At 36.2% G+C, this 26454-nt stretch overlaps 3 protein-coding genes across 3 annotated transcripts; 1 reads left to right on the top strand and 2 right to left on the bottom strand.

Moving 5' to 3' along the window:
- Nucleotides 1-243: 243 nt before the first annotated feature.
- LOC103342421 (UDP-URONIC ACID TRANSPORTER 1) lies at nucleotides 244-4312 on the top strand. The gene is made up of 4 exons (XM_008246043.2): nucleotides 244-835; nucleotides 1661-1764; nucleotides 2565-2793; nucleotides 3913-4312. Exons 1-4 carry the CDS (start codon nucleotides 392-394, stop codon nucleotides 4057-4059), a joined length of 924 nt encoding a protein of 307 aa, XP_008244265.1. The 5' UTR covers nucleotides 244-391; the 3' UTR covers nucleotides 4060-4312.
- A 977-nt stretch (nucleotides 4313-5289) lies between these two features.
- On the bottom strand, nucleotides 5290-12605 carry LOC103342419 (putative calcium-transporting ATPase 11, plasma membrane-type). The gene is made up of 7 exons (XM_008246042.3): nucleotides 12294-12605; nucleotides 10048-10102; nucleotides 7989-9949; nucleotides 7739-7897; nucleotides 6482-6653; nucleotides 6088-6386; nucleotides 5290-5903 (listed from the first exon to the last, which is right to left on the bottom strand). Exons 1-7 carry the CDS (start codon nucleotides 12462-12464, stop codon nucleotides 5598-5600), a joined length of 3123 nt encoding a protein of 1040 aa, XP_008244264.2. The 5' UTR covers nucleotides 12465-12605; the 3' UTR covers nucleotides 5290-5597.
- A 7118-nt stretch (nucleotides 12606-19723) lies between these two features.
- Nucleotides 19724-25483, bottom strand: LOC148914813 (uncharacterized). The gene is made up of 7 exons (XM_089043309.1): nucleotides 23818-25483; nucleotides 23127-23719; nucleotides 22341-22973; nucleotides 21861-22206; nucleotides 21042-21685; nucleotides 19928-20789; nucleotides 19724-19743 (listed from the first exon to the last, which is right to left on the bottom strand). Exons 1-7 carry the CDS (start codon nucleotides 25481-25483, stop codon nucleotides 19724-19726), a joined length of 4764 nt encoding a protein of 1587 aa, XP_088899435.1.
- Nucleotides 25484-26454: the final 971 nt, after the last annotated feature.

Here is a 26454-nt window from a genome sequence, read left to right as displayed (position 1 = left end):
CAAACACATTAAATTGCTTAACTTTAAAATAAAGCAAGTTTTTAGTAAAAAAAGCAATTCCAAACGGGGCCTTAGAGTTCATTTGCATCATCATGTTTCAGACAAAAGAAAAAAAAAAAAAAAAAAAAGAAAGAAAGAAGGTTTCTTTCATGCCACGATGGCATGTTCCTTTCCCACCATACGCTACACGTCGTACATATCAAAAAAAAAAAAAAAAAAGGATTTCACCGAAAAAAGAAAAGAAAAACAAAACCGAGAGACCAAAAAGAGGAAATAATTATTTTCCATTGAAGATTGAAGCTCAGATGAGAGCTTCTCCAAACAAATCCGAGCGCTTAGTTCAAGGAGAAAACAAATCCAAGCACCAATCTTTTCACCAAAACCTTTGAAAATGTCGTCAAAGAAACAAGCCATTTTCATATCTTCCCTCGTAATCCTCTGGTACTCATCAAACATTGGTGTTCTTCTACTCAACAAGTTCTTGCTCTCAAACTATGGCTTTAGATTCCCAATCTTCCTCACAATGTGCCACATGGCTGCCTGCGCCATTCTCAGCTACATCTCCATTGTTTTCCTCAAGATTGTGCCTTTGCAGACCCTCAAATCTAAGTCCCAGTTCGTCAAGATTGCAACTTTGAGCATTGTCTTTTGTGGGTCTGTTGTGGGTGGCAATATTTCACTCAGATACCTTGCGGTGTCGTTTAATCAGGCTGTCGGTGCAACGACACCGTTTTTCACTGCCCTTTTTGCGTATTTGGCGACCCTTAAGAGGGAGGCTTGGGTCACATATGCTGCACTTGTGCCTGTTGTTACTGGAGTGGTGATTGCTAGTGGGGTATGCTTATTCTGTTCATTGGATCATTTATTTTAATCACCATTGCATAGCTTTAACATTGCTTTTTATTTGCTTCTGAGTAGTTTTTATTTTTTAATTTTTTGGGAAAGTTAATGTTGATTTGGTCTGTATACAAATGCTGTTAAATTCCGGTGTATCTTGCTTTGAATTTGTTTACTTTCGTATGGATATATAGTTGAGAGATGCTACTTACTGATCCAGATCTGGAGTTCAGCTACAGGGGTTAACTTGTGATGGTTTATTCTACACTAGCTAGATATTCTGTCTGTCTGAAACTTGAAATCATGTCAATTTCCGGTGATAATTGCATTTGGCTTGAGAAGTGGTATTGAAGATTACAGTAATTGGAAATGCTCTATTCTTTTAATAGAGAGGATATTGGTAAAAAAATTAAAACTAAATCACTTGTAATTGATAATGACCGGTGTTAGACTGTGGCTGGTGTAAGCAATTAAGAAACAAGGATGGACCATAATCAAAACCATGTATGGCTAATGTAGTGATGCGAGGCTGGTGAGTCAAGTTTGTGTTGGCGTATGATATTGTATCTGATAGTTTTGAAGAATGTAACAGCCTGCTTCTTAGTTTCTCTACTTGTTTTGTTATCCTTTCGTCTTTGTAAACTATACATGTATAATAAACAAAGGAGAAGAAGAAATCAACTTTTCAGTTAATTGATGCTGTGGACTGCTAGGTTCCTTATTCATATGTCATACTGTAATCTGCGTTTTTTGTTTTTTGTATAAGCAATGTGCTTCCATTGCAATATTAGTGGAATCACACGAATTTCTTGGTTGGTGGCAGGGTGAGCCAAGTTTTCACTTCTTTGGGTTTGTTATGTGCATTAGTGCAACTGCTGCAAGGGCCTTTAAGTCTGTTCTTCAGGGTATCCTACTTTCTTCTGAAGGGTAAAACTTGAAAGCTTTTCACTGTATAATCTCTCATCTGAACACTTGTTTAAACTTTATATTAACTCTCTATATTTGGACAGTTTCATTAACATTTACCACCTGATAATTTATTGAGTGAATTTCAATAATTTATGAAGGCTGATCTCTGATTGTGTTGGAATCTAACTTTTGTTTTTCAAATATTATATTATTACATATTTTCACTTTCCAAAGAATGAAGCAAGGGATGAGGGTCCTAGTGTGAAAGCCATTTAGCAGTAGGCTAGAGAAGTACAGACGCCCTTTGATTGCTTCACACCCAACCGTTTTCTTGGTTACCTGCCCCAAAAGAGACCTGAAACTCAAGTTTTCATGTAGCTACAAAGATTCCGGGTTTGCACAAATCAATCTAAATATATAGTTAAATCCAGTTAAATTAAAATATAATAACCAATCGTGAGCTAGTAGATCTGTCTTTACGATTAGGACTCATGACTAAAACACTTAAACTGTGAGTTTTTTTTCCTCTAAGTTGAAGAAACGAGAATGTATTCTATTTGGTGTTTCTACGCTTTTTCTTGGATATACACGTAGATATACTCCCATCTTGCTCGACTTGGTTGACAAGGAATGGACATTCTGCAAAGAATATTATAATTTTTTGATTAGTCAGAATTGTGATATTTTCTGTTCAAATTGTAAATGTTTCCTTTTTAGTTCTCTTCCATCTTCATCTCAAGCCAAATTGGAGCACTCTTTTTTTCTTGATCTGGTGTTTTATTACTATTTGGTCTGTTTATATGTCTTGTACTTAACAGGGAAAAGTTGAACTCCATGAATTTGCTGCTGTATATGTCTCCAATTGCTATTCTAGTGTTGTTGCCTGCTGCACTTATAATGGAGCCCAATGTCGTAGATGTCACTCTGTCACTTGGAAGAGAGCATAAATTCATGTGGTTACTTCTTTTGGTTAATTCAGTAATGGCGTATTCTGCTAATTTGTCAAATTTCTTGGTGACCAAACATACAAGTGCATTAACACTTCAGGTTTTGACATCTTTCACCTTGTTTTTCCTAGTTCTTTGTGTCTTATATAATTATTTCCCAAATTACTAAGTTGATTGTTCTAATTTCAGTGGATAAAAAACGATACACAATATATAATGTATGTTTATGTATATGTGCATACATAAAGGTTCTCTGACCAGATGTCTCCCAATATATGATGCTTAGGTTGCCACACTATTATGGACCATTGATCATGTTAATTTATTCTGAAATGTTTGATATAAATTTATAGTCTTGCAACATAAGCATTTGTTTGACAAGAGAACATTGCTCAATATATGTATGTATATAATTACAGTCCACCTCTTTACAAGACGTGCGTTCCTGCCTCGGTTGACTGGTGGTGGCGGTGTGTTGCCCGGCGAGGCAAATTATTTTGTGTCGGTCGCCTGGCACACATTAACTGATTAGATCTTAGGCTTTTTCGTTATGTTTTGTTTTTGCATGGATTCGGTCACCCGGCATACATTAACTGATTAGATCTTAGGCTTTTTCGTTATGTTTTGTTTTTGCATGGATGATCCTTGAAAAACCTAGGAAGTGGACTGTTTTAATCATTTGACTGTAGGCTGGAAACACACACACACACACACACACACACATGCTTTCGTTTCTCCTGAAGCGTCTGCAGGCCGGTCAATCAGAAGTGTCTTTTTTCTGATTCCCAGTAGCCCAAAAACTGACAGTTAAAATATAAGCTTATAGGATGACACTACACCCGCTTCATTAGTCAACCCTATCTGGACTGGGATTTTTAAAAAATTGATTAAAACTGCTGTTGGTCAAAGAAAGTTGCTGCTAGCAGCCTAAAAAATAAGCCGGTTCAGCAGCCACTGCATCTGCGCATAGTTTGGACGTTGACGTCTTCAGCTCCTTCGAATGACTGTAAAATTTTGTTTTCTTTTTTGTTCGTCTCATGCTTAGGGTTCCATATATATGCATATACGAAGGTTCATTGCACAATTCGTGCAAACACTTCTAAATGCAGTTGAATCAATTTGTTGTAGGTGACTAAAATTTCTGTTGTTTTTATTATATCTTTTGTTATTCTTCTTGAACTCCCATCTAATTTCTTGACTGGAATTATGTTGTAATCAGGTATTAGGCAATGCAAAAGGTGCTGTGGCTGTTGTTATCTCAATTCTTCTTTTCAAGAATCCTGTCACTGTTATCGGTATTGGTGGTTACATGATAACTGTTGCGGGGGTTGTTGCTTACGGAGAAGCAAAACGGAGGTTTAGATAATTGATCCTTGGCAATTACCATTCTTTTGTTTGTTTTGTATTTGCTGGCTCAAGTATTTTTGTTGAAGAGGTTAGTGAGATTATGTGCAACCATATTCTTAGTGAATATTGTTTTAGTTGATAGAGGGAGAGAATTCATTGTGGTGTTGTATTAGAGAAAGAGAGAGTTCACTGTGGTGTTGTATTATTACATGTACAAGCAACTCCTTTGTACCACATTCGATCCTAATTATTTATAAACCATTTTCGACCCATATTCTCTTTGAACCAAGATTGGAGTAAAACTAAGGTATCAAAATATTTTATTGCATTCGATAAGAAATATTTCATACATGATTTTCAGTATGAAAAACAAAGGTTTGGCAATGGGTTCCACCCCAAAATTTCGGGATTGAGTTTGAACTCGTTCGAGCCTACAGACCAAATGATGATTCCTATCAAGAATAACGATGGGACTTCTATTATATTAAGTCACCGTATAAAATTGCATGTATCATTTTTGCTTCACTTTTAAAAGTAAGAGTATATGATTGTTTCTCATTTTTTCTCCCAAATACTAATATTTTTGGAAAGTCTGTTACTTTAAATTTTTTTGGACCCGGTCGAGAAGCAATGGCAATTGTGGCAATGATGTGCTGTTGAAAAACATAGACCATCCAGTAAAAACTGTAGTAAAGCCGCACGGCTATACTAGTTTTGATAAAAATTAAAATTTTCCGAGTATAGCTGCGCACTATACTATTTACGAAGGAGAAAAAAAAAATACAAATTTATAAATAAACCCAATCCTAGACATGTATTTATAAAAAAGCTCAAACACTATTTAAACATAGAAACACACCAAAAATCAACCCCAAAGTCAACAATTGTATATTTTTTGGGTGTGTTTATAAATGAGTTTTGAGTGTGTGTAATGATGAGTTTTGAGTGTTTTATAAAGTGTTTTGGGTGTTGAGTTTTTTTATAATTTCAGCTCATATTTTGGGTGTTTTAATGAAACTCCCAAAAAAAAAGAGGACCCGCCTAGCGTCTAGGTGTTGAAAACAAGTATCACCGCACAGCTATACAATGTACATTTTTCTAAGAACCGTGGTAAAGTGTATAGCCGGTCGGCTATATTATTTTTTTCAAAGGGAAAAAAAAAAGGGTAGTGACTCCCAATACTCAAGACGTGATATTTGAAGAAACAATAGTTCCAAATCTGAAATTTCTGAAGAAAATCGGATTGTAATTAGAAGGTATCTCAAAATTTCGAAAATTTCATATTCTGAAATATATTGGGATTTCAAGTCTTTCAATTTATATTACAAATTGAAATACAAAATTACACGTCAGTGATGCAGATTGTGCTGTAACGGTTAACCTGTAACCACTCGGGCATCAGGGAAAACTAATGAAATCCCAACATGGCACTGAAGCATTTGAAGCATCACAATGCGCTTCAAACAACTTCGCAGGTTTATAAAGGAAAACTGGGATTATTTTTTAAACCTCAGTAAGTTGTTTAAAAGAAAAAAAGGGCAGTTTCGATGCGTCTGTTCAAACTATGCTGTCGGGTGGACCAGAAGGAAGTGGTTCATATCCATCGTGGTGCTTAATTGTACTTCCGACTGGTATGAACTTGAGCACAACTGCAACAAGCATGCTAACTGATCCAAGTAAAATGCAGAGTAACCAGAGTTGCCAGCTTAGTGGAACAGTGCTAGCAAAATCTCCCAAGAACTCTACTATAATAACTTGGAAGGCCACTGTGCAAACCATGACGCCTAGGAATACCCAGCTATTGAACATGCCCACGAATATGTTTATCTTCTCTATGTCACGGCTGTTTATCTCATTAAACACCTGATAAAAACAAAAGCAAAAAAACATCATATGTATGCTGGATTCGAGTACTTATGCTGGTGTGTTAAGATTTTAGAGATACGGAAGGACACAAGCAAAGCCCAGAAGAAGTTATAGGCTGTATTGAAGTTAAACATGTTGATGATGCAAAAAACTAGGGTTGCTTTTAACCCGTAAAATGTACCTGGCAAAACACAAATGCGTTGAATATCACAGTGTCTAGAACTTCAGTTGCATCTGAACCAGAAAGTCCAAGTAGCTGTTTCCCATAGAAATTGAGAACTCCAAGGACAATCAGTTGATAGATACTCTGGCCAATGATATTCCTCCACATGGCTTTAGTTATGAAGCTTGTACCCCTCCCAACAGGGGGCCTTTTCATAAGTCCATCATTTGGAGGCTCTGTTGCCAGTGCCAATGCCCCAAGTGTGTCCATAATCATGTTGACCCAAAGCAATTGCACAGCCGTAAGGGGAGCAGATCCTGAAAGAGTTGTGAAATTTGTCGTTATTTATTTGTGTCTTTCTAAACAAATATAATGGTGTAGCATGCATGAAAAATCTGCCAGACCAGCATACCTGAGACACATGCAGAAACAAAATTGATTATTAGAGCAACAACGTTAACTGTCAACTGGAACTGCACAAACTTTTGAATGTTTATGTACACTGAACGTCCCCATCTGGCCACATTTACTATAGTCTTAAAATTGTCATCCAATATGATGACATCAGCACTTTCCTTGGCAACCTGTATATACCATCCATGAATTGGCTATTTAGAACTAGGAACAACATCCAATTATCAAGCAGCCGAGAGGAGAAAACAAATCCTAAATGACACAAAATGGTAGTTAACCTTATGCGCATTCAGATTGCAGGAAAAAAAAAAAACACCCATCGAGAATTAGCTAAATATAATTGAGTAGTTGATTTAAGCAGAGGGACTTGTGATTTCCAGAAATCAGCAACTGAAATTTATTGGGAGGATACCATTCCAAGCATACTACTTGGACAAAGTAATGGTTCAAAAATGATTTAGAAAAGTCATAGAGCAGCTCGTTGAGGTACATGTTGTATTTTGGAGTTGCCTTTTCCTTTAGCAAGCGGTATATGCTATAATTAGCAATAGGACCAGAGGGAAATCACAGTAAATATCTCAAGTTTCCCCAAGTCAAGGGGTGTTAAAAAGCAACATAAATTAACAAAAAGAACAAGACACCAATTTCTTTTTCTGGTAAATGTTATACAAGTTACAACAACCAAGTTGCATTCACCAGCTTCTTGGTAGGAGGGTACTGAAGAAGGCAGTTCTTATCACATCTAAGGCTTTTTCAGGTTTTCTTAGGAAGCAGTTCTATTTTGGGGGTCATTTCTGTCCAAGGGTAAATATGGGCACCAAAATAGTAATAATATTAGTAACAAAAATAATACAACAAACAACAATAATTCGAAACTACAGCCTTAATTGTTTTTTCTTCTGGCTATGCACCAAGAATATATCTTTTAACATAATTGTTTTACTCAGTAACATGACGCGCCATGTGTCTTACCATCAAAGATTATGTGTCTTGTCAACGCATGCTACATGCGACATACATGAAATGAGTTTGAGTATGTGACAAATCATGTTAGTAGCCATGTCATGGAGAAAATCAATTTTGTTGGATGAAAACATTTGAAAGTTTCAAGGAAAAAAAAGCTGCAAAGTGATAGTAAGGAGAAGTTACGGGAACTGAAATTCCAAGGAGCAACATAGGATTAAATCATCAGTCTGAAAATGGGTGTTATAGAATGAGTTATTTGAGTAAGATGATGCTTGGTCATCAAGGTAACCTCTGTTCCTGCTATGCCCATAGCAAGTCCAATGTCTGCCTCGTGCAAAGCAGGAGCGTCGTTGGTCCCATCGCCAGTCACTGCAACTACCTCACCAAATTCATCTCTCAGAGTTTTTACCAAGGTGTGCTTATCCAACGGTAAAGACCGAGCCATCACCTGTATCCACATGAACATTTAAATTTTTTGTGAACATCTTTAAATAGTTATGGATGAGGGTGAAAATTTTCCAATGAAATTATTTAGTAACCTGAATCTTCGGTATAACAGCTTTCTTCTGCTCAAGAGACATGTTTCGAAACTCCTGTCCTTCTATGGCTAAACCATCTTCTGTGAGTATGCCGCATTCTTTAGCTATGGCTTTAGCCGTATTTATATTGTCACCAGTGACCATTCGTACAGTTATTCCAGCAGCTAAACAAGTTTGAACTGCATCCTTGACCCCAGGGCGCACAGGATCCTTGATACCAACAACTGCTATCAATGTATAGCCATCATCTGGGATGTCATTTTCGATGGAAGAGTCATCTATATTTTTGAAAGCCAAGCAGAGAGTTCTCAAGGCTTCAGAAGCAAAAGAATTAATGACATCCGTGATATTCTTTACCTGTTCTAAGGAGAGAATAACAGATTCTCCATTAAAGTCAATAAATTTGTTACACATTCCCAGTACTATTTCTGATGCACCTTTGCAAAAGGCTCGTTTCCCACCATGAGGATGAGCTACAAGCACAGACATTTTCTTCCTCACAGAATTGAAAGGTTCAACCTTAAGAATATTAACCTCTCTGCGCACGGCATCAAAATCGCCACCCAAAAGTAAACCAAATTCTAATAATGCTGACTCTGTTGGTGTCCCCAAAATGGAGGTCTTTCCATCTTCCTTAATAACCTCAGAGCTTGTATTTTGGAATATAACCTGTAAAAGGATGCTTGATGCTCCAGATATTTCTGAACTCAATATTTCTTTACTCTCATTACCTTTTACATCTAAAGGTTTTTCACATATCCATATCTTGTTAACTACCATGTGGTTTGTGGTTAATGTCCCTGTTTTATCTGTGCAAATGCAACTAGCTGAACCCATTGTCTCACATGCTGAGAGATGCCTTACGAGTGCCCTATCATTCATTAATTTTTTCATAGCAAAAGCAAGGCTCAGCGTCACTGCCAATGGTAATCCTTCGGGAACTGCAACAACAATTATAGTTACCGCAATAGCAAAGTAGTTCAATAGGATTACTGCATCAGTTGAAGACCAATCAGTGATCTCGTTTTTAAGTATTTTTTCCACCAAAAATCTTACTGCCAATACTAAAAATGTCAACACAGCAAAACTCAGACCAATTTTACCAATAATTGTAGCAACACCATTCAGCTTTACCTGCAGTGGGGTCTCATCTTCTCCTCCTTCACTCAGAGTTTCCATCAACTTTCCCCATTCAGTTCTCATACCAACTGTTGTCACCAGCATTATACCTGACCCATCCTGCACTTTAGTTCCTGAAAGAAGAAAAGGCTTCTCTTCATATACATTGACCGGCTCACTCTCACCTGACAAGCTTGACTCATCAATCAGTAAAGAGTATCCTGATATGAAAATCCCATCAGCTGGAACTTGGTCCCCAATTGACAAATGGACAATATCTCCAACAACCAAGTCATAAATGGAAACTTTTTGTCTTTTTTTATCCCTAGTGACCTGAACAAAAATCTTTTTCTTCTCCCTGTCCAAATCCTTGAATTGCAAGGACTGTCTGTAGTCACTAATGGCAGTAACCATAACCACTAAAACTATACTAATTAAAATTCCCACACCATCGTACATGCCTTTTGGCCACCCATCAGTGGGAATTCCAACTCCTATTGAAACCACACCGCATACCATAAGGATAATTAATGTTAAGTCTTGTAGGGCTTCCCATACAAACACAAAAAATGTTCGGGTAGGTTTCTCCGTATAGCGGTTTAAGCCATAAACATTTTGCCTGATTGGTATGTTACTATCCTTGACACCTTCATCTAGCGAGACAGAGACTTTCCTTAAAATCCCATGAATTCCACCATGCATTTTCAAGGCCTTAATATCATGGCCACGCGTGATAGATGCAAGTTCATCTGGGTGAATGCTGAAACCTGCGGTTCTAGCATCTTCAGACAGCTTGTATTCATCCTGTTGTGGCTTTTCATTGGATCGATCAGCAGCACCAGCTTCATAAGATCACATAACAAAGAGAGAAGGAATGAATAAATGACATCAGCGCACACATAATGAACTTTTACTTGACCTATAAACTTAAAGACGATACCATCAATAAACTGCAGTGCTGCTTTCTGAACGTAAAGAGCAACTCGAATCTTTTCCTGGTAAAACAAAGAAGAATAACAAAGTCAAAAAACAGATGACAAACATAATCCCCCAGAACTATAGTAGCAGTAAAAGTTCACAAGTCAAAGTCTTCAACTGAAAATAAAAGAGTAACCACCAAGTATATTCAAACATATATAGCTTACAACCACATTTGTGCATCTGCACGCATATATGCAGTTGTTTCTCCTGTACGGTCCTCAAATAAGATCTTGTCCTATTATCACTTATTACATCGGATTTGAACTACTCTCAATGCATATCAGCATTCAATATATACAAGGTATTAAAAGTTGTTGCAGGTCTGAAAACACAAACATTTACAGAACTATTAACAAACAATTGATATAACTAAATGGAGCCCAAATGTTACGAACTAAAACTTTCCTTTATTTCTAAAGGGAGAATTCAAAAGCCTATTTTTCAATGTTGTTTGTTTTGATGAAAATAATCTTCCGGGTTTGAAATAGTATATTATGGGATTTCAACAACTATCATGATCATTTGGTGGAGTAATGGGATTTCAAAAGATAGTACGACCAACAAGATTTTCAGACTCTTAAGGAAAAAAATCATGAATCCTAGTATTTAGTATTAACCCTTGGATTTATTATCACGCAATAAATCAAAGAGTCCTCAATTCTTTAGCATGACCCTAGTATTATACCATAAAATCAAAATTAAAACTAAGTTTTTCAGGCCCATAAGATACTATTTTGAAGTATCTTTCACTTTCAGCATTAACATAATTTAGCAAATTTCACTTGAAAGTTGGAAGTTTTAGCTAATATATATTTTCTTTTTAAGAATTACTACGAAAGCATACATTGGTGCTGACAATTATTATTTCAGAAAGACGACCAAAGCCGTGTGTGCACCGTGTTTGACTGAAAATCACAATCAACTGAAATTAAACAAATAGTTGAGCATTTTAATACGATCTAATTCAAATCCGCCAACTCCTTGATAATTTAATACGATCCATAATACTCCTTCACCAAAACAAACAAAAAACAAGTGAAGCATAATTTTATGCCATGTTAGCATCACATGCATATATATCCAGATGAATGATATTCATATAAATTGAAATATATTCATATAAATTGCATGGAAAATATTAAAATGGTGGACCTATCAAACCCTTACTCTAAAATAAATGAGACTAGTCTCTCTGCACGCGTTTTGCACTGTGAGAGACTTTTAAAAAAAATTTAAATATAAAAAGTGTGAATTTATCATATTATCCTCATTTAATTAATAATTTTAATTCTTAATCTTGACATTAACCATTTTCTTGTATTTTAAATATTTCACAATTCAGCGTTTTACTTGATATATATAGAAGATAAAACAAAAAGAAGCTTATCTTAATATTTTAAAACTCAAGTGGATGAAATATCATCTATAGAAAATTTAAAAAAGCCCACGTGCCCCCACTTGGGTAACCCAGCCTCCCATTTTAAGGATCAAATTGGGCGGGGACTCGATAACCTCTATCAATAGCCACCCACTACCAACACGATGAAACCCTCTTGTTTTAAAGTAATTATTTTTAACTTTTTTGTCATGCGAAAGTTCCTAGAAAATTCGTCCCTTGCCATTATTGGAAGACGAAGTCAGAAAGGTATTTTTCTTATATTCGTACTACTCGTCGTATTTATGTAAACCATGGACTAACCTGCTACGCGTCGTTTTCAGTTGAGGCAAATGAAATTGAGTTTTTAAACGCAAGAAACGTAGTGGGGCCCATCAATACAATAGTATAAAAAGTGGTCAGTCGAACGTGAGTCCCACCTGGCATGGGGCATCAAATCGAAACGGACGGGCATCGAAAAACAGTACTGCAATAAAGAAAGGTTGAGAACAAACGTGGGACCACCCGCGCGTAACGCATTGTAATCCCCTGCTTGTCTTTCTTTCATTCATCTTGTGGGTTTTAATTTACAACCAACGATTAGCGATCACTGAATTTTTACCAGTCCAAATTACTCAAATTAAAATGCTGAAAATTGTTTTAATTTCTTTTGTTTTCCTACCCTTGTTTTTTTTTTCTCGGTAACCAAACAATCGGGCCAGCAAAACCTCTATAAACGGCGGCTTGTTCATATTTTTTATAACGAAATCAAAACAAAAACGTAAAAACTGCATAAGCTGAGAGAGAGAGAGAGAGAGGGAGAGAGAGACCTGGATATGACGCTTCTTCTTCTCGGCCTCGGACCGCTTAGCGAGATCGGCGACGAAGCGGAACCTCCTGCGAGGGTTCTTGACGAGCGCGACGGCTTTTCTCCATCTCCGAATAGCTTGCTCCGTAGGATTCTTGCTCTCCACCTCGAAGTCCTTCAAGTACCTCTCCATTTCTACTGTTTTTTTCTTGTCCTCACAATATTCGGAGAGATGCAGAAAAGAGAGAGTCGCTCAGAGGCGAAGACTAGAGGGAGAGAGGGAAGGGAACGCGAAGGGGAAGCCAAAGGTGCGAGTCGCACTTCCAAGCCAAAGGGGATGCTTGACTTAGATATAAAAAAACCCAAAGGGGAAGATTCCGTACATGTGCGTACAAAACGTTTGTCCTGGGGCCTGCCGTAGATGGAGGCCACGTCACGTGGTTTACCGTGTTGGTGGGATTATTTAATCAGAGAATATTGTTTATGTTTGTATTATTTGTGGGGAAAGTGTTTACTTTGCTTTTCTCGTCACGTGATTTGGCGGATTTTACAAGTTACGAAGTGACACTAACTTTCCCGTTGAAGATTAAATTATTGCGAATTATGGTTTTGCTTTCCTCGTCACGTGATTTTGATTTGGACTCATCACGTTTGTCTTTTTTTTTAAATTTTTAAATTTTTAAATTTTTAAATTTTAATTTTTTGCGAAAATCACGTTAGTATCCCAGACTTTTTAGCTATAAAGAAAAAACAATTTAACTTGACCAAAATACCCTAATTCTGGAATTCTCTAAGCTTGACTTAGCATTATAAGCTAAAATATAAGAAAAATTAGTGTATAGAGTATATTTTAGTGTTTGCCAAAAAAAAGAATATAGTTTAGTTATAAAAGATAAAAAAAAATAATAATTATCATAAATTAAGTATTTTGGTTTTGGATTTGGTGACTGGTTTTGAATTTTGTTTTACAATAGGACAACAACGTGGCCCAAATTGGATGGACCTATTTAAATTCATAGGCGAAAAGACCATTTTGCCCCTCTTAATTTAAGAGGTTTTTCTCAAAATAAAATTATTTGAGGGAACCCTTATAGATTTTGATCAGATATATATACTAGCCCCTTAGCTAATTGGTTTTATTTTATTTTATTTTATAGAATTAAAGATAATAATGGGTAGTTGTGTTCCATAAAAATATGACCCATTACCTGATTTTGTTTTTATTAAAAAAAATTTAATATGAAAAAATGTGAATTTACCATATTATCCTCATTAATAATTTTAATTCTTGATGTTTGTATTAACCAATGGCATTTTATGGAATGAAGATGTGAAAAATAGATAATTTGGATAATTGAATTTATTATTATTATTATTATTTTTGTAAGGGACCCTAAAGGATGTCTCTCAAATTTATTTGAGGAAACTTTCAATAGATCAGGGGTGTATATAGGGTCCTTCTTCGTTACAGAGTCCACGATGAGGATTGGTTACGAATATCTATTTTTGACCATGCAATGATATCAACTTTCAATGTTTCATTTATTCTTTCTTTCTTTCACCGAGTTTATTCTTCTCTCTCTCTCTCCTCTTTCTTTTTAATTCTTTCTTCCGTTTTCTTTCCTTTCCTTCTATTTTCTCTCTTTGTTTCCTGTGTTTATCCCTTTATCTCTCTCCTCTCTATCTTTTTTTTTCCTTTGCAATTTTCTTCTTCTTTCTCTTCACCAATTTTCTTCTTCCTCTTTATTCCTTATCTCTTATCTATGTTTTTTTTTTAATCCTGTGTTTCCCCATTCTCTCTCTCTAAGAATGATTTGAGGAAAAAATCATTTGGGGGAAAAATTGTCATGGTGTTAGCTATAATTACTGGAAAAAATTGACTGCTCCATGTATTGCTCTCATGGATTGTTTAAACCTCTAAAATCATTTTTTCCCCCAAATCATTCCTAGAGAATGAAGAAGAAAGAAAGAGTAGAGTGGAAAGTAACAAAATGTCTCAAAAATAGAACCAACCACTCATAGAAGAGCAATTAATATACTCAAACATAGTCTCTAGTTCTAATAAGAATCTTATGTTAGATATATGCCCTAGAAGTCAATATATAATGGAATATTCTAAGGATAAGGAATAAAGAGGAAGAAGAAAATTGGTGAAGAGAAAGAAGAAGGAAAAAAGAAAGAGGAGAGAGAGATAAAGGGATAAATGCAGGAAACAAAAAGAAAAAGAGAGAAGGAAAGGAAAGGAAAGAAAAAGGAAAAAAAGAAAAAGAAAGAAAGAGGAGAGATAGAAGAGTGAACTCGGTGAGAGAAAGAAGGAAGAAATGAATAGTTGAAAGTTGGAATCATCACACGGTCAAAAATATATATTTGTAACTAATCTGCATCGTGGACTCCGTAATGGAGAAGGATATATATATAAGGAATATTATTTGAGGGATGCCCTTTTGGGTACCGTACAAATTTTTTTTCAATGATCCAAACCTTCTATTTTGTAGGTCTTCATTTATAGATCATTCTTGCAAAAAATTAGACAAATCAGAAACCGTTTAAACATCTAATCGTGTCCTACCAAATCAATGAACATAGTGCTTCAAGAAAGTACTACAATTTCAATAATTTAATTAAATGGTCAAATGGTATCGGATTCAAATAATTTTTTAAGATGATCTTTGAATGAATATCTACAAAATAGATGTTTGGATAAGTGAAATACAATGTGAATTAGGCCCTACAAGGGTATCCCTCAATAAAAGCTCTATATATAGTGAGATGTAAAATATCAATCAAGGGAAAAGGGGTCACTTTGACTTAGTAGAGCAATTAAGTTGCAAGAAAAAAAGGCTCATTCATGCGATATCAACATTTTTAAATGGAATTTTTTTTTTACAGACTTAACAATTGAGGACAAAGTGAGATGCAAAATGTCGGTTAATGGGGTAAAGAGTGGGTCACTTGCTAAACATCGGCCAATTCAATAAAGAATGTCACTTTGACTTTTCAAGAGGCAATGTGTGAGATTTAACCATAGGAGCCATTAGAGCACTTAAGCTTATAGTTTATGTATGAACTTTTTTATTTAAAAAAAAAACATCATTTTTTCTAAGAAAGAAAAGTGAGTAGGAACTTAAACACAAGACATCAAGTGAAATATGAGGTCAAGGTACAAATCTAATTAGTTAAACTTAACAAAGAAGAAAAAAAAATCTAGCCGACTAAGAGGGAAGGGGGAAGAGAGAGAGAGAGAGAGAGAGAGCTTCATATACAGGGGGTTTCCTTGTATCCCGTCGGATCTTCCATGTTCTATACCGATCTGATCTTCTTTTGGAAAATTAATTGTCTTTGCCACAAAACTGAGTTGACTTTGGTTGTGCCTCATCTTAAGGGGCTGCTCTTTTGAGGTGTTCCTGCTTGGTCATGGTAAATCTATTGTTCATTGGTGTATTGGGGTCATGGAGTTACTAAGTTGCGCTCTTTACGTCATGTCCTGAAAGAAGATTAGTGGCCCTTTTTTTGTCAAGATTGTTTTATAAAGTCTAGAAACTCTATGAGTTGTATGTGTTGTTTTTCCCTCATAATTCAAGAAACATAGTTGACTTTACTGGGTGTTCTTAGTGTTGAAGAATATACAGTCCCACATCAGAAACTTGGCCAACATATAATGGGTGGTTCCACTACTAATAGCATCAAAGCCTTTTGTATAAAACACCACACATGTCGTATATGTAAGTGGTTAAGTTGGGGACAATATTGGTATTGCTAGTAGTAGGTCGTTGACTCGTTGGTATTGCTAGTATCGGTGTTCACTTGTTAGGCTTGAATATTTACCCTTACCCTTTACCCAATAGATGGTGTTCATGTGTTGCCCTTGAATGATTAGATGTAGGTTTTCCGGGAGTTTAAGTATGAAGTTGTAAATATCTTGCAAAATGGGTATGAACATGAAAATGACCCCATAGTTTGAGGAGTCTTTTGTAATTTGTCCTATTTTCATTTGGTTTATTTTTATGTAGTGTACAATTTTCACCTATGTAAGTGGTATGAAATTCACGATACATATTGTGAAGCTAATATAATGGCATATGTTCTTCCAACTTTATGACGTATACACAAACTTGTGTCTGGTTTTCTAAATTTTCGTCCTTTATTGTTGTAAAAATGGTTTTGATTTCTAAAATATTGGGATTCCTAGGGGATTTGGTTTGCAATCATTTTTTAATTATAAAAATCATTAAATTGCTAAATATTTCAATTTAGTACTTTTTTTTAAATACAAGAGAGGTAGATTCGAACCCATGACTTAGGTGCAGAGATAATTTCTCTTAATCACTTGATCTACAAGTGTGGGTAGACATCAATCTGGCGGAACTGAGTAAACCGACCGATCCAAAACAGTAAGAAAAAGTCAAACAATTTAAAAATCAAACCGAACCATTTTATGGTTGAGTTTGGTTCGGTTTTCAACTTCTGTAAACCGATAGACAATGAATTGGACCATCTACTTGTATATTTATTTACTTATATTTTATTTTACATGTGTATTCCTCTAATTAGATAATAACTAGATATGAATGTTGAATTAGAAGTTTAGTGGTAATTTAGAGTTATTGATATTTGAATTGTAACTGTATTAGTTATTGAAGTTTGAAGTTTTATGGCAAGTTGAATTTTAGGATGGTTTGATACACTTGAAAATGAAAAAAGTATGTAGCAAGTTGTGAAGTTTTTAGTTGTCATTCATTGGGCTAACAATGTTGAAAAAATGCAAAAGGAAAGAGAACTAGGCTTGTGCCCAAACCGACCGAACCAAATCAAACCGAACCAATCCGTTTTAAATTAGTTGGTTTGGTTCGGTTTCCTCCGTGATTGTTTTCAAAAATGAACCGAACCAAACTGTTATTTTGTACTTGGGTTCGGTCACAACTTTGAGGTGAAATCGATCCAATCCATACCGTGTCCACCCCTAACTACAAGCCCCTTGCATTTAGTCCATCTTTTTTTCTTTTTACGGGGGCTGAAACTTCTAAAGAAATATAAATGGGGTGAGAAGATATCATAATTCAAATTATATGGTTTTTATTTATTTATATAAATGATAATTTAAATTAATAGAGAGTGAGGTTGGGATTCGAACTTGAGTGTAAAAGGACAAGCTCACTATCTTATTTAACTAAGCGAATCCACATATGGTCAAATAATATGGTTTAGTAACCAAATGTTTTTCACCAAACATAATTCGCTTTTTTTTTTTTTTTTTTTTGTCTAATTGCTAAAATGATTATTTTAGTAACCAAATGATTTATTTTTTATTTACGAAACATAATTGGCTTTTTATTTATTTATGTTTTCGTTTGGCTTATTTGAGGGCAAAATATATTTCATTAATCAAAGGACCAAACCAATACAAGATAAAAAAAAGATTTTGTTTCTCTTTAGCATCTTTGTTCTTTGTACTTTTTTTTCAGTTGATTTAATACATTTTTATCATTTTTTTGTATTATAAAACAAAAAATTAAAATTAAATGGACAAAAGAATTAGATATTATCATTATGGGCTAAACTCAACCAAGTGACTTTAGGCCATCTCTAATTTGTCAGATGAAAAGTCAAAAATTGGGATTTGAAAATGGTTTTAGTTGCCTTTAAAAATGACACTTGGCGCTTACAGCTTGGGGAAATGGGAGACAGCGCAGTCCCACCTTTGTTGGTCCTTCATATGGCTCCTTGGTTGTTGCGAATTGGGCCCCACGCAAATTCTGCTTCATTTTCGTTATCAGTCAGCCCAAAATTCCACTCCTCCTTATACATGGGTTGGGGATAGCCTGAAGGTATATCAAACCTTTGACCAAAACAAAAAAGGTATGAAACCTAAATTTTGAGACCGTATGTGTCACTATTATGTATTTGGGATCTCATTTTCTTTTAGGAAAGTGTGGTAACAATCAATAGAATGGAAAATAATTAGGGCATAGTAAATGGGTTAGTTGTGTTTTGGACTAAATCAACTGTTTTTAAAATTTTCTTAGCTTGAAGTCAATGAGTATTGCCAAGGGCATTAGGGTATGTTTAATTAGTATTTTAAATTACGATTTTACCCTTTTTACAATTTAGCTCGTATTTTTCTTTTATCAATGTCGCATGCTCATATTTGTTTATGTTCAAGCAGTTGTTAAAATTAAATCACAAGATAAGATTAATCAGATGCAACAGTTGTATTTTTCTCCATATTCATCCGTGAAATTCTTGTCAACTCGTGTTGGAATGGGCTCTCCTTTTGCTACTTGATTTATGTAGAACATGACGAGCATGCCACAATCCAACCTGCAAATGAATATGTAATTAGTTTTTGATTTTGAACGATTTCAAATTGTATTGAATAGTTAAGTAAAAACAACTCTTGCGAAGCTATACTTTGTTGGGCATAGTCTGTGTCCTCCTCAAATGTAAACTAACATGGACTTTGCATAATCCAATTGAGAGTCCGTTCTTCATTTGGATCTACCTCTTGTGGTACAGTTGTAGGGGCTGTTGCTTTGGGGCTTCTATAGTGAGTGGAAAGTTATAAGGGGTATTGTTCTCAGAGCTTAGCGGTTTCTCAGAGAGCTATGAGTTTTAGAACGATGGCTTTTTTCTGTTCAAACTTCGAACTTGCCTCTTTTTTTTTTTTTTTTTTTTGGGACCAACTTCAATGCTGGATATTAAATTCGGGTTTGGGTTTCTCACCTACCCGATTGCACAACTTTATCTCAATTCTCCCTAGCCATTGGATTGATCTGATGGCTATAAAGTGAACCCCTTATAACTTATCCCTTATAAGTTACCACTCATTATAGTCTGAGTGCTGTTGCTTTTGCCTCACAACTTTTGGTCTTATCATACTTTCTATAGTAAATTTGGCTTACACCCTTCAAATTCAATTCGCCGTACCTAAAACCCTTCACTTTTTGTTCCTATAAATAATACCCAATTTGTATAAGTAAAAACCCATGACTAGGATTCAACTCAGCAAGTTACCTAATTAAGAATAAAATCTGATTTATTGTACTTTTCAGATTCCAAAAATACCCCCAACTAAGCCATTATTGCATTTTGTATATTAATGTAGGAATCAATATGGAAACAGTTTTTAATTGGATTGTATATAATGACAGATGTTGAATTTGGAAAGATCTCCAAATGGTTGTAATGGATGTAGGAATTAATTTTGAAACATTTTAAAAAAATTTAACAATAAATTCAAATTTGGGTAATCGGTTTGTTTAATAAAATGTTTATGTTATTTTCTTTTTATGAATTATACATGACTAATAATCCACTTTATAATTGTTTATGAATAAAACTATACATACTAATTATGTTGAAAAAATAATGTACCTATTACTTGTTTGTTTTATGAAAAATATAATTTACCTAGTATGAAAAGTGTACATAATTATCTATTCCAATATACCTACATCATACGACATCCAATATACCTACATTAATTTTAATGTACTTACAATTAGGATTTAGGTATTATATGGCATCCAATGTACCTACCATTTGAATAACATACGTACTACGAATAAAGTACCTATTATTTATCTAAATAATGTAACTATTTTTTTTCTATAAATAATATAGCCTTTTTTCTCTGAATAAAAATAGAAAAAAAGAGACCCCATATCTCAGCCTCAATAATGAGACTACTGATGCCTTTCTCAATTGCTAACTTCAAACCAAAGAAGAGACCCCATATCTCAGCCTCAAGAACTTGACCTTTTCCCAGATTAATAGCAAAACCACTTACCCAGCCACCAAAAGGGTCACGAATGACTCCCCCAGCACCAATGCAGCCAGTAACGCTTCTCCTTGAACCATCCACATTCAGCTTGAACTGTCCAGGCCCAGGAAGCTCCCAGGCAACATGAATTTGAACTTTATTTACCCTGACAGTGAGATTAGACGTTGACTTGATCCACTCCTGAGCAGCCCCACAAATAACTTGCCTTGGACTAAAAAGGATTGTATCCTCATTCTGAAAAACATGCTTATTTCTCCAACACCATAGATGCCAACAAGTAAACACAAAAACAGTACTCCAAGGAACATCACCATTCCATTTCTCTCTAGAGAGCATATTGACCTTCATCCAAGGCTGAGCATCTAAATGGAAAAAATGACGAGCACAGGCAAGGAGAATAGCATTCCACGTAGATCGAGCACGCTCACAATCACGGAGAATGTGAAGGACAGTTTCAGTAGGCCAAGAACAAAAGCCACATGAAGGGTCAGACGCCAACTGCCTTCGAACACGCTGATCATTTGATAAGATTTTGCCTTGAGAAGCCAGCCACATAAAATATTGCAACTTAGGAGGAACATTTAAACTCCACAAGGACTTCCAGCAGGAGTCAGGGGTAGAACAACCTCCAAAGAATAAACTATAAGCAGATTTAACGGAAAAGTCCCCATTAGTACTACCCTTCCATATCTGAGTATCAGGTAAAGAGCCTAAAAACCCCACAGGAACACTAATGACCTGTTGAACAAGATCTTCACAAAGAACACCTCTCAACTTGTCAATGTCCCACCAGCCATTCTTAGAGAAACTTCAAACAGGACAATTGCTATCGGGGATGGTGAGAACTCCAGCCAGCTACATTAAAGGGGCATCAGTAACCCAATTATCCTCCCAAAATTTTACACTGTCTCCCCGACCTATTCTCCAACACATCCCTTGCATAAGTAATTGGATACCATGTATAACACTCCTCCAAGTAGTGGAACAAACCTGCCTTGCTCCAAGAGAAATATCAAAAATAGAAGCCCCTTTAAGATACTTAGCCTCATAAATTTTTGCCCATAAACCACTGTCCTTAGAATGCAATCTCCACCCAATCTTAGCAAGTAGAGCCTGATTCATACTAGCAGTCTTTTTAAACCCCAAACCTCCTTTACCTTTAGGCCTACAAGCCAAATCCCATTGACAAAGATGGATCTTATATTTCTTCTCACTGCTACCCCAGAAAAAATTACGGTTGAGCCGATCTAAATCATTACAGACACTAACAGGTAGTTTGGTAGTTTGCATAGCATAAATAGGGATAGAAGCTGTAACTGCTTGAATTAAAGTGGCTCTTCCAGCTAAAGAAAGAAGCTTACTCTTCCAAGCTGCCAAGCGTTTATGCACCTTATCAACTAAAGAACTATAAGTGCGTTTTCCGATTCTAGAATGCAAAAGAGGCATTCCTAGATACTTACCAAGGTCATTAGTAAGAGGAGAGCCACAAATCAAACTTATCTCCTTAGCAACCTCTTTACAAGTGTTAGGAGAGCAGAAGACAGCAGACTTTTCAAAATTGACTACTTGTCCAGAAGCAGAGCAAAACAGATCCAGACAACTCTTCATAATTTTAGCTTGGCTAGCACTAGCCTCTGCAAACAACACCAGATCATCAGCAGAAAAAGAGGTGGGAGATCGTAGGGCCAGACTGAGAAGATTTCACAGGCCGCCACTTCTTCTTATCAACAACATCACAAATAATATGAGAGAGTTTTTCAATACATAGAACAAAAAGATAGGGAGATAAGGGATCTCCCTGTCTAATACCATTCATTGGACTAAAAGGAGCAGTCAATTCCCCATTCACATTAATCTGATATCTCACAGATTGAACACAGTTCATTATCAACTTAACAAACGGAGCAGGCAGCCTTAATTCAAGAAGCACATACTCAACAAAATGCCAACTCAACCTGTCATATGCCTTAGAGAGGTCAATTTTCCAAGCGACAAACCCTTTTTTCCCTTTAGACAACTTAAATTTATGCATTAACTCCTGCGCAATAAGGATATTATCTGTAATATGTCTTCCAGGGATAAAACTAACTTGGTTGGGACTTATAAGATCAGGAAGAATAGGCCTTAACCGAGCCACAATGATTTTAGAGATGACCTTGTACAGAGTAGAGCATAAGCTAATAGGCCAAAACTGAACCATAGATGGGGGCTTTGCACTTTAGGCACCAAAGTTATTAAAGTGTAATTCAGCCTGTCAGGGATGCTGCAATTCTGAAAAGCTTGAGTCACCAAAGCGAAAATATCATCAGCACATTTATTCCAATGAGCTTGATAGAAACAAGCTGGGAACCCATCTACACCAGGAGCTTTCAAACCTCCAATCCCAAACAAACTTCGCTTAATCTCAGCCATGTCAATATTCTTCTCAAGCAACTCCAAATCAACCGAATCAATAACAGGGAACAACTTAGGTAAAGTCAGATCTCTGTGCTCCACAAATTCTTGAGAAAACAACTGCTCAAAATATGCCATAGCCAAACCTTTAATGTCTTGAGCTTCCTCAACCCAAACCCCCTCATTATTCTTTAATCTCTCTATTTTATTCCTCCGCCGCCTAATAATAGTAGTAAGATGAAAGAATTTGGTGTTTCGATCACCTTCCTGAAGCCACTGTAATCTGGATTTTTGTTTCCATAACATAGCCTCTTGCTCCAGCACACAATTATACTCCTCAATCAAAGAAATTTCCAATTTACTCAAAAAAGTATTTGAGCCCCTGCACAAAGCTTTTTGAATACCATTAAGACGAGCCAACAAACAGGCCTTCCGCTTCTTAACATGTCCAAAAACATTAACATTCCAATCTTTTAGCGGCTGAACCAACTGATAAGTTTTATCCAAGGCTGATCCAGCAGCTTGTCCCTAAACATCAGAAATAAACTCATTGAATTGTTCATGCTGCATCCACATTGCTTCAAACCTAAAAGGCCTTAAGTGCGGAGAAGCAACAAAATGAGAGCTCAACTTAATCTTAATTGGATTGTGATCAGAGGTAGTCCTAGGCAAATGCTGAACATTAGCCTCAGGAAATAACCTTCTCCATTGCATATTACAAATAGCTCGATCTAGCCTTGCATAGACTCTCTTATTATTCCATGTAAATTTAGGTCCAGAATAACCCAAATCAATCATCTCATTATCATCAACCCAGTTTCTAAAACCTTTAGATTTGCACTCTAAAACTCCACCAAACTTCTCATCAGCAGCAAGTAACTCATTAAAATCCCCGGCAATCAACCAAGGCATATTATGACTTGCAGCAACAAATGAGAGATAGTCCCACATTTTCCCTCGCTTGCCAGCATTAGGACTAGCATAAACACCAGTAAAAAGCCAAGGGTCTTGGCCATTGCGAGCCACACAAGCAGAAATCGTTTGATCAGAGGTGCCAACAACTTCTACATGAACTCTAGAATCATCCCATAACAGCCACAAACCCCCGGAAAACCCCACAGCGTCAACAATTTCAAAGCAAGGAAAACCGAGAGTTTTAACTACAGAAATAGCCTTTTCTCCACTTATCCGAGGCTCACAAAGAAAAAGCATATCCAATCGATGAGTGCGAATCAAATCAAGCACATTAGACTTAAATTTGGAGCTCGCAGCTCCTCTAACATTCCAACAACAAATATCCATAAAAAAACCCATTAAAGAGTAGAGTAACCGAGAGGGCTCAAACCCTTTTATTAAGATTCAAAAGTCATACCCCCAGCAGAAGTGGAAGTATTACTTGCCAAATGTCCACCATGTGAACTAACGCGTCCTTCCGAAAAGTCCATTTTTTCTATGGGATCCAAACCCTCACTGTCTGAAGGGATTAGCACTTCATCATCACTGTCAGAACTAGAATTTTCATCCCTACTAGTAGCCACCTCCCCTATATTGGGTGGCTGATGCCCAAAGATATACAACCCCTTTTCCTTTTGAACTGATTGTCCGCCACCCCAGCTCGCAAATTGCTCATGTAGAGGACTAGCAGCAACACTTTCCTTGCCTTGAAATCCCACCATTCCTATAGAATCAGATATACCAACGGCACTTCTACTTGCCACGCTAGCAGCTTGGCGACTTCCAGATGTATTTCTAGTTGCCACACCAATATTCTGATAATTTTCCTTCACACGATTCTTCACAGGCAAGCTCTTGTTTGAAATATCCTCCAAAGCCTGCCTAGCAACAGACTTTTTACCCTTAGATTTTGTCCAAACCTTATTTCCCATATTCAAATCAGTCACCACACTTGCATCTGCTACCATCTGATCAAGAAACTCACCAGAGTTCCCCTCATCCTTTCCAAAATTCTCATCCACTTGCCTAAGAGCATCAAACCTTGAGCCCTTAATTTTTACCCCAGAATCCTTGCCTCCCATTCCCTTAAAATTAGATTGAGGCCTACGCCTAGGGGGAACATTCATCCATGGCCCTATCAAGCTCTGGTTAGACTCATAGTGAGCCCTATTACTTCCCACCAAAACACTCCCCTCAACATTAGCACCCATGGCACTAGTAGTCTCACCATTAACGGTTTCAGCATCTTTAGTATTCAAGTCACACTTCTCTTGTTTATGGCCATACCTCCCACATAGGTAGCATATATCTGGCAGCCCCTCATACTCTATATTATACCAATTCTGGTTGATTTGGACGAAAGCATCTAAAGGCTTAGTGAGATCTAATTCCACACACAGCCGAGCAAACTTGCCCCTATTTTGAGCAGTGGTAAGAGAATCAATCTTTAACAATTTCCCCAACAAATTCCCAACTCGTTTCAACGACCAAACATCAAAACACTCAAGCTGAATAGCAGAGACACGAAGCCAAACAGCCATTCGAGTTATGTGTGCAGTAGCTGGACAAAAGCCAGACCTCCATTTTTGCATGACTAAATATTGACCAGCTATTATCCAAGGACCACTAGTGAGAACAAAATTTAAATCCTCCTCAAGCTCAAATTTAACCACAAAGTAATCATTCACCAAATCTATCAATTTCCACTCCCTTTTCAGACTCCATTTCTGGTGTAAACGATCACGTAAGTAATTGTAAGTATGAGACCTGCCCAAGAGCTTAATAATCAGAGCATTCTTCCAAGGTCGGCATAACCTATCCATTGCCCTATCAGAAAATTGAATACTAGGGCCTCGATCACCCCGAGAAATAACCACATCCTCGTTATCATTGAGATCCTCATAATCATCATCCAAACAATTAACATCTATACCCACATTCTTAGTCAAATTCACCTTATTCATAAGCTTATCACGAAAACTATCAGAACCAAGGTGAAAACGAGATACCTGTTCAGCGTCAATGGGTGTCCGGTCCTGCATCAGTGAATCGATCAGCATCCATATCACACTCAGGTTCAGCATTCTCTGATGCTCGACTTCGCTTAGCCAAGCGATGAGGATTGAAGGGAGCTCCAGGTGATCCTTCCGCCATAACCAACAGGAAATCGAAGGAAACAGCCGAAATGTCGAGAAATTGCCGGAAACCACCGCAATTGGCGCTTTCAAAGAAGAAAACGATCGGCAGCGAGATCTAAAAAGCAGAGAAATATTCGTCGCGTGTGAGGCGCGTACAAAAAAGTTATGTTATTACTCTTCCTTTTATTATATAAGTTTTCATATCTCCTTTATTCATATTTATTCTATTTTAATTAGCACTCAAATGCTTACGTTATTTGCGTTTTGATAATTATTAATATTTTTATTTTAAAACGTGTGGACCAATTTGTGGAAGTTGAATTTTCCTAAAATGGGAACTTCAGTACTTTAATTTCATTTGTTACTAACATTAAGCATTTTTTGCTTTTATACTGAAAAATATTAGATTCATTTTTGTAGGCTTTCCTTCCTTCTCTCTTTCCCATAATTTTTTGTCTGTTTTCAATTTCTTTATGCTCTCATGGGAAAGATTCATTTAGTGACATTATACTTTTTATATTTTATTGTCAAACACACTGTGTCTGTATGAAATTTGTTTCATTTTGAAAGTTTATTATGAGAATAATTTATCTTCAATTTGATACAAAAATATTTGCAACTAATGATGATTTTGGCATAAAATTTTGGTAGAGAATTCTTATTGTCTTATAGGTTCATATTGAGAATCAACAAGATACAATTTCAACTTGGATATGTGATCATGATTTCAGCCATTTGGAGTGCACAAAAGGGAGTAAGGGTATCCTAAAATACTCAATGTTTATAGTTAAATTTATTTAATGAATTAATTGTTATATTGTTGTTCATAAGTGATAGCAAGTGTACTCAAAGTTTCATGGACTTGAGAGGTACTCTTGATCAAAAGATTTAATATATGATGTATTTCCATTATACTT

Source organism: Prunus mume, linkage group LG8, assembly GCF_029339155.1.
Source record: "Prunus mume cultivar Tortuosa linkage group LG8, ASM2933915v1, whole genome shotgun sequence".
Classification (NCBI taxonomy): domain Eukaryota; kingdom Viridiplantae; phylum Streptophyta; class Magnoliopsida; order Rosales; family Rosaceae; genus Prunus; species Prunus mume.
The sequence above is the reverse complement of the archived record's forward strand: the minus strand, read 5'-3'. Positions and strand labels throughout refer to the sequence as shown.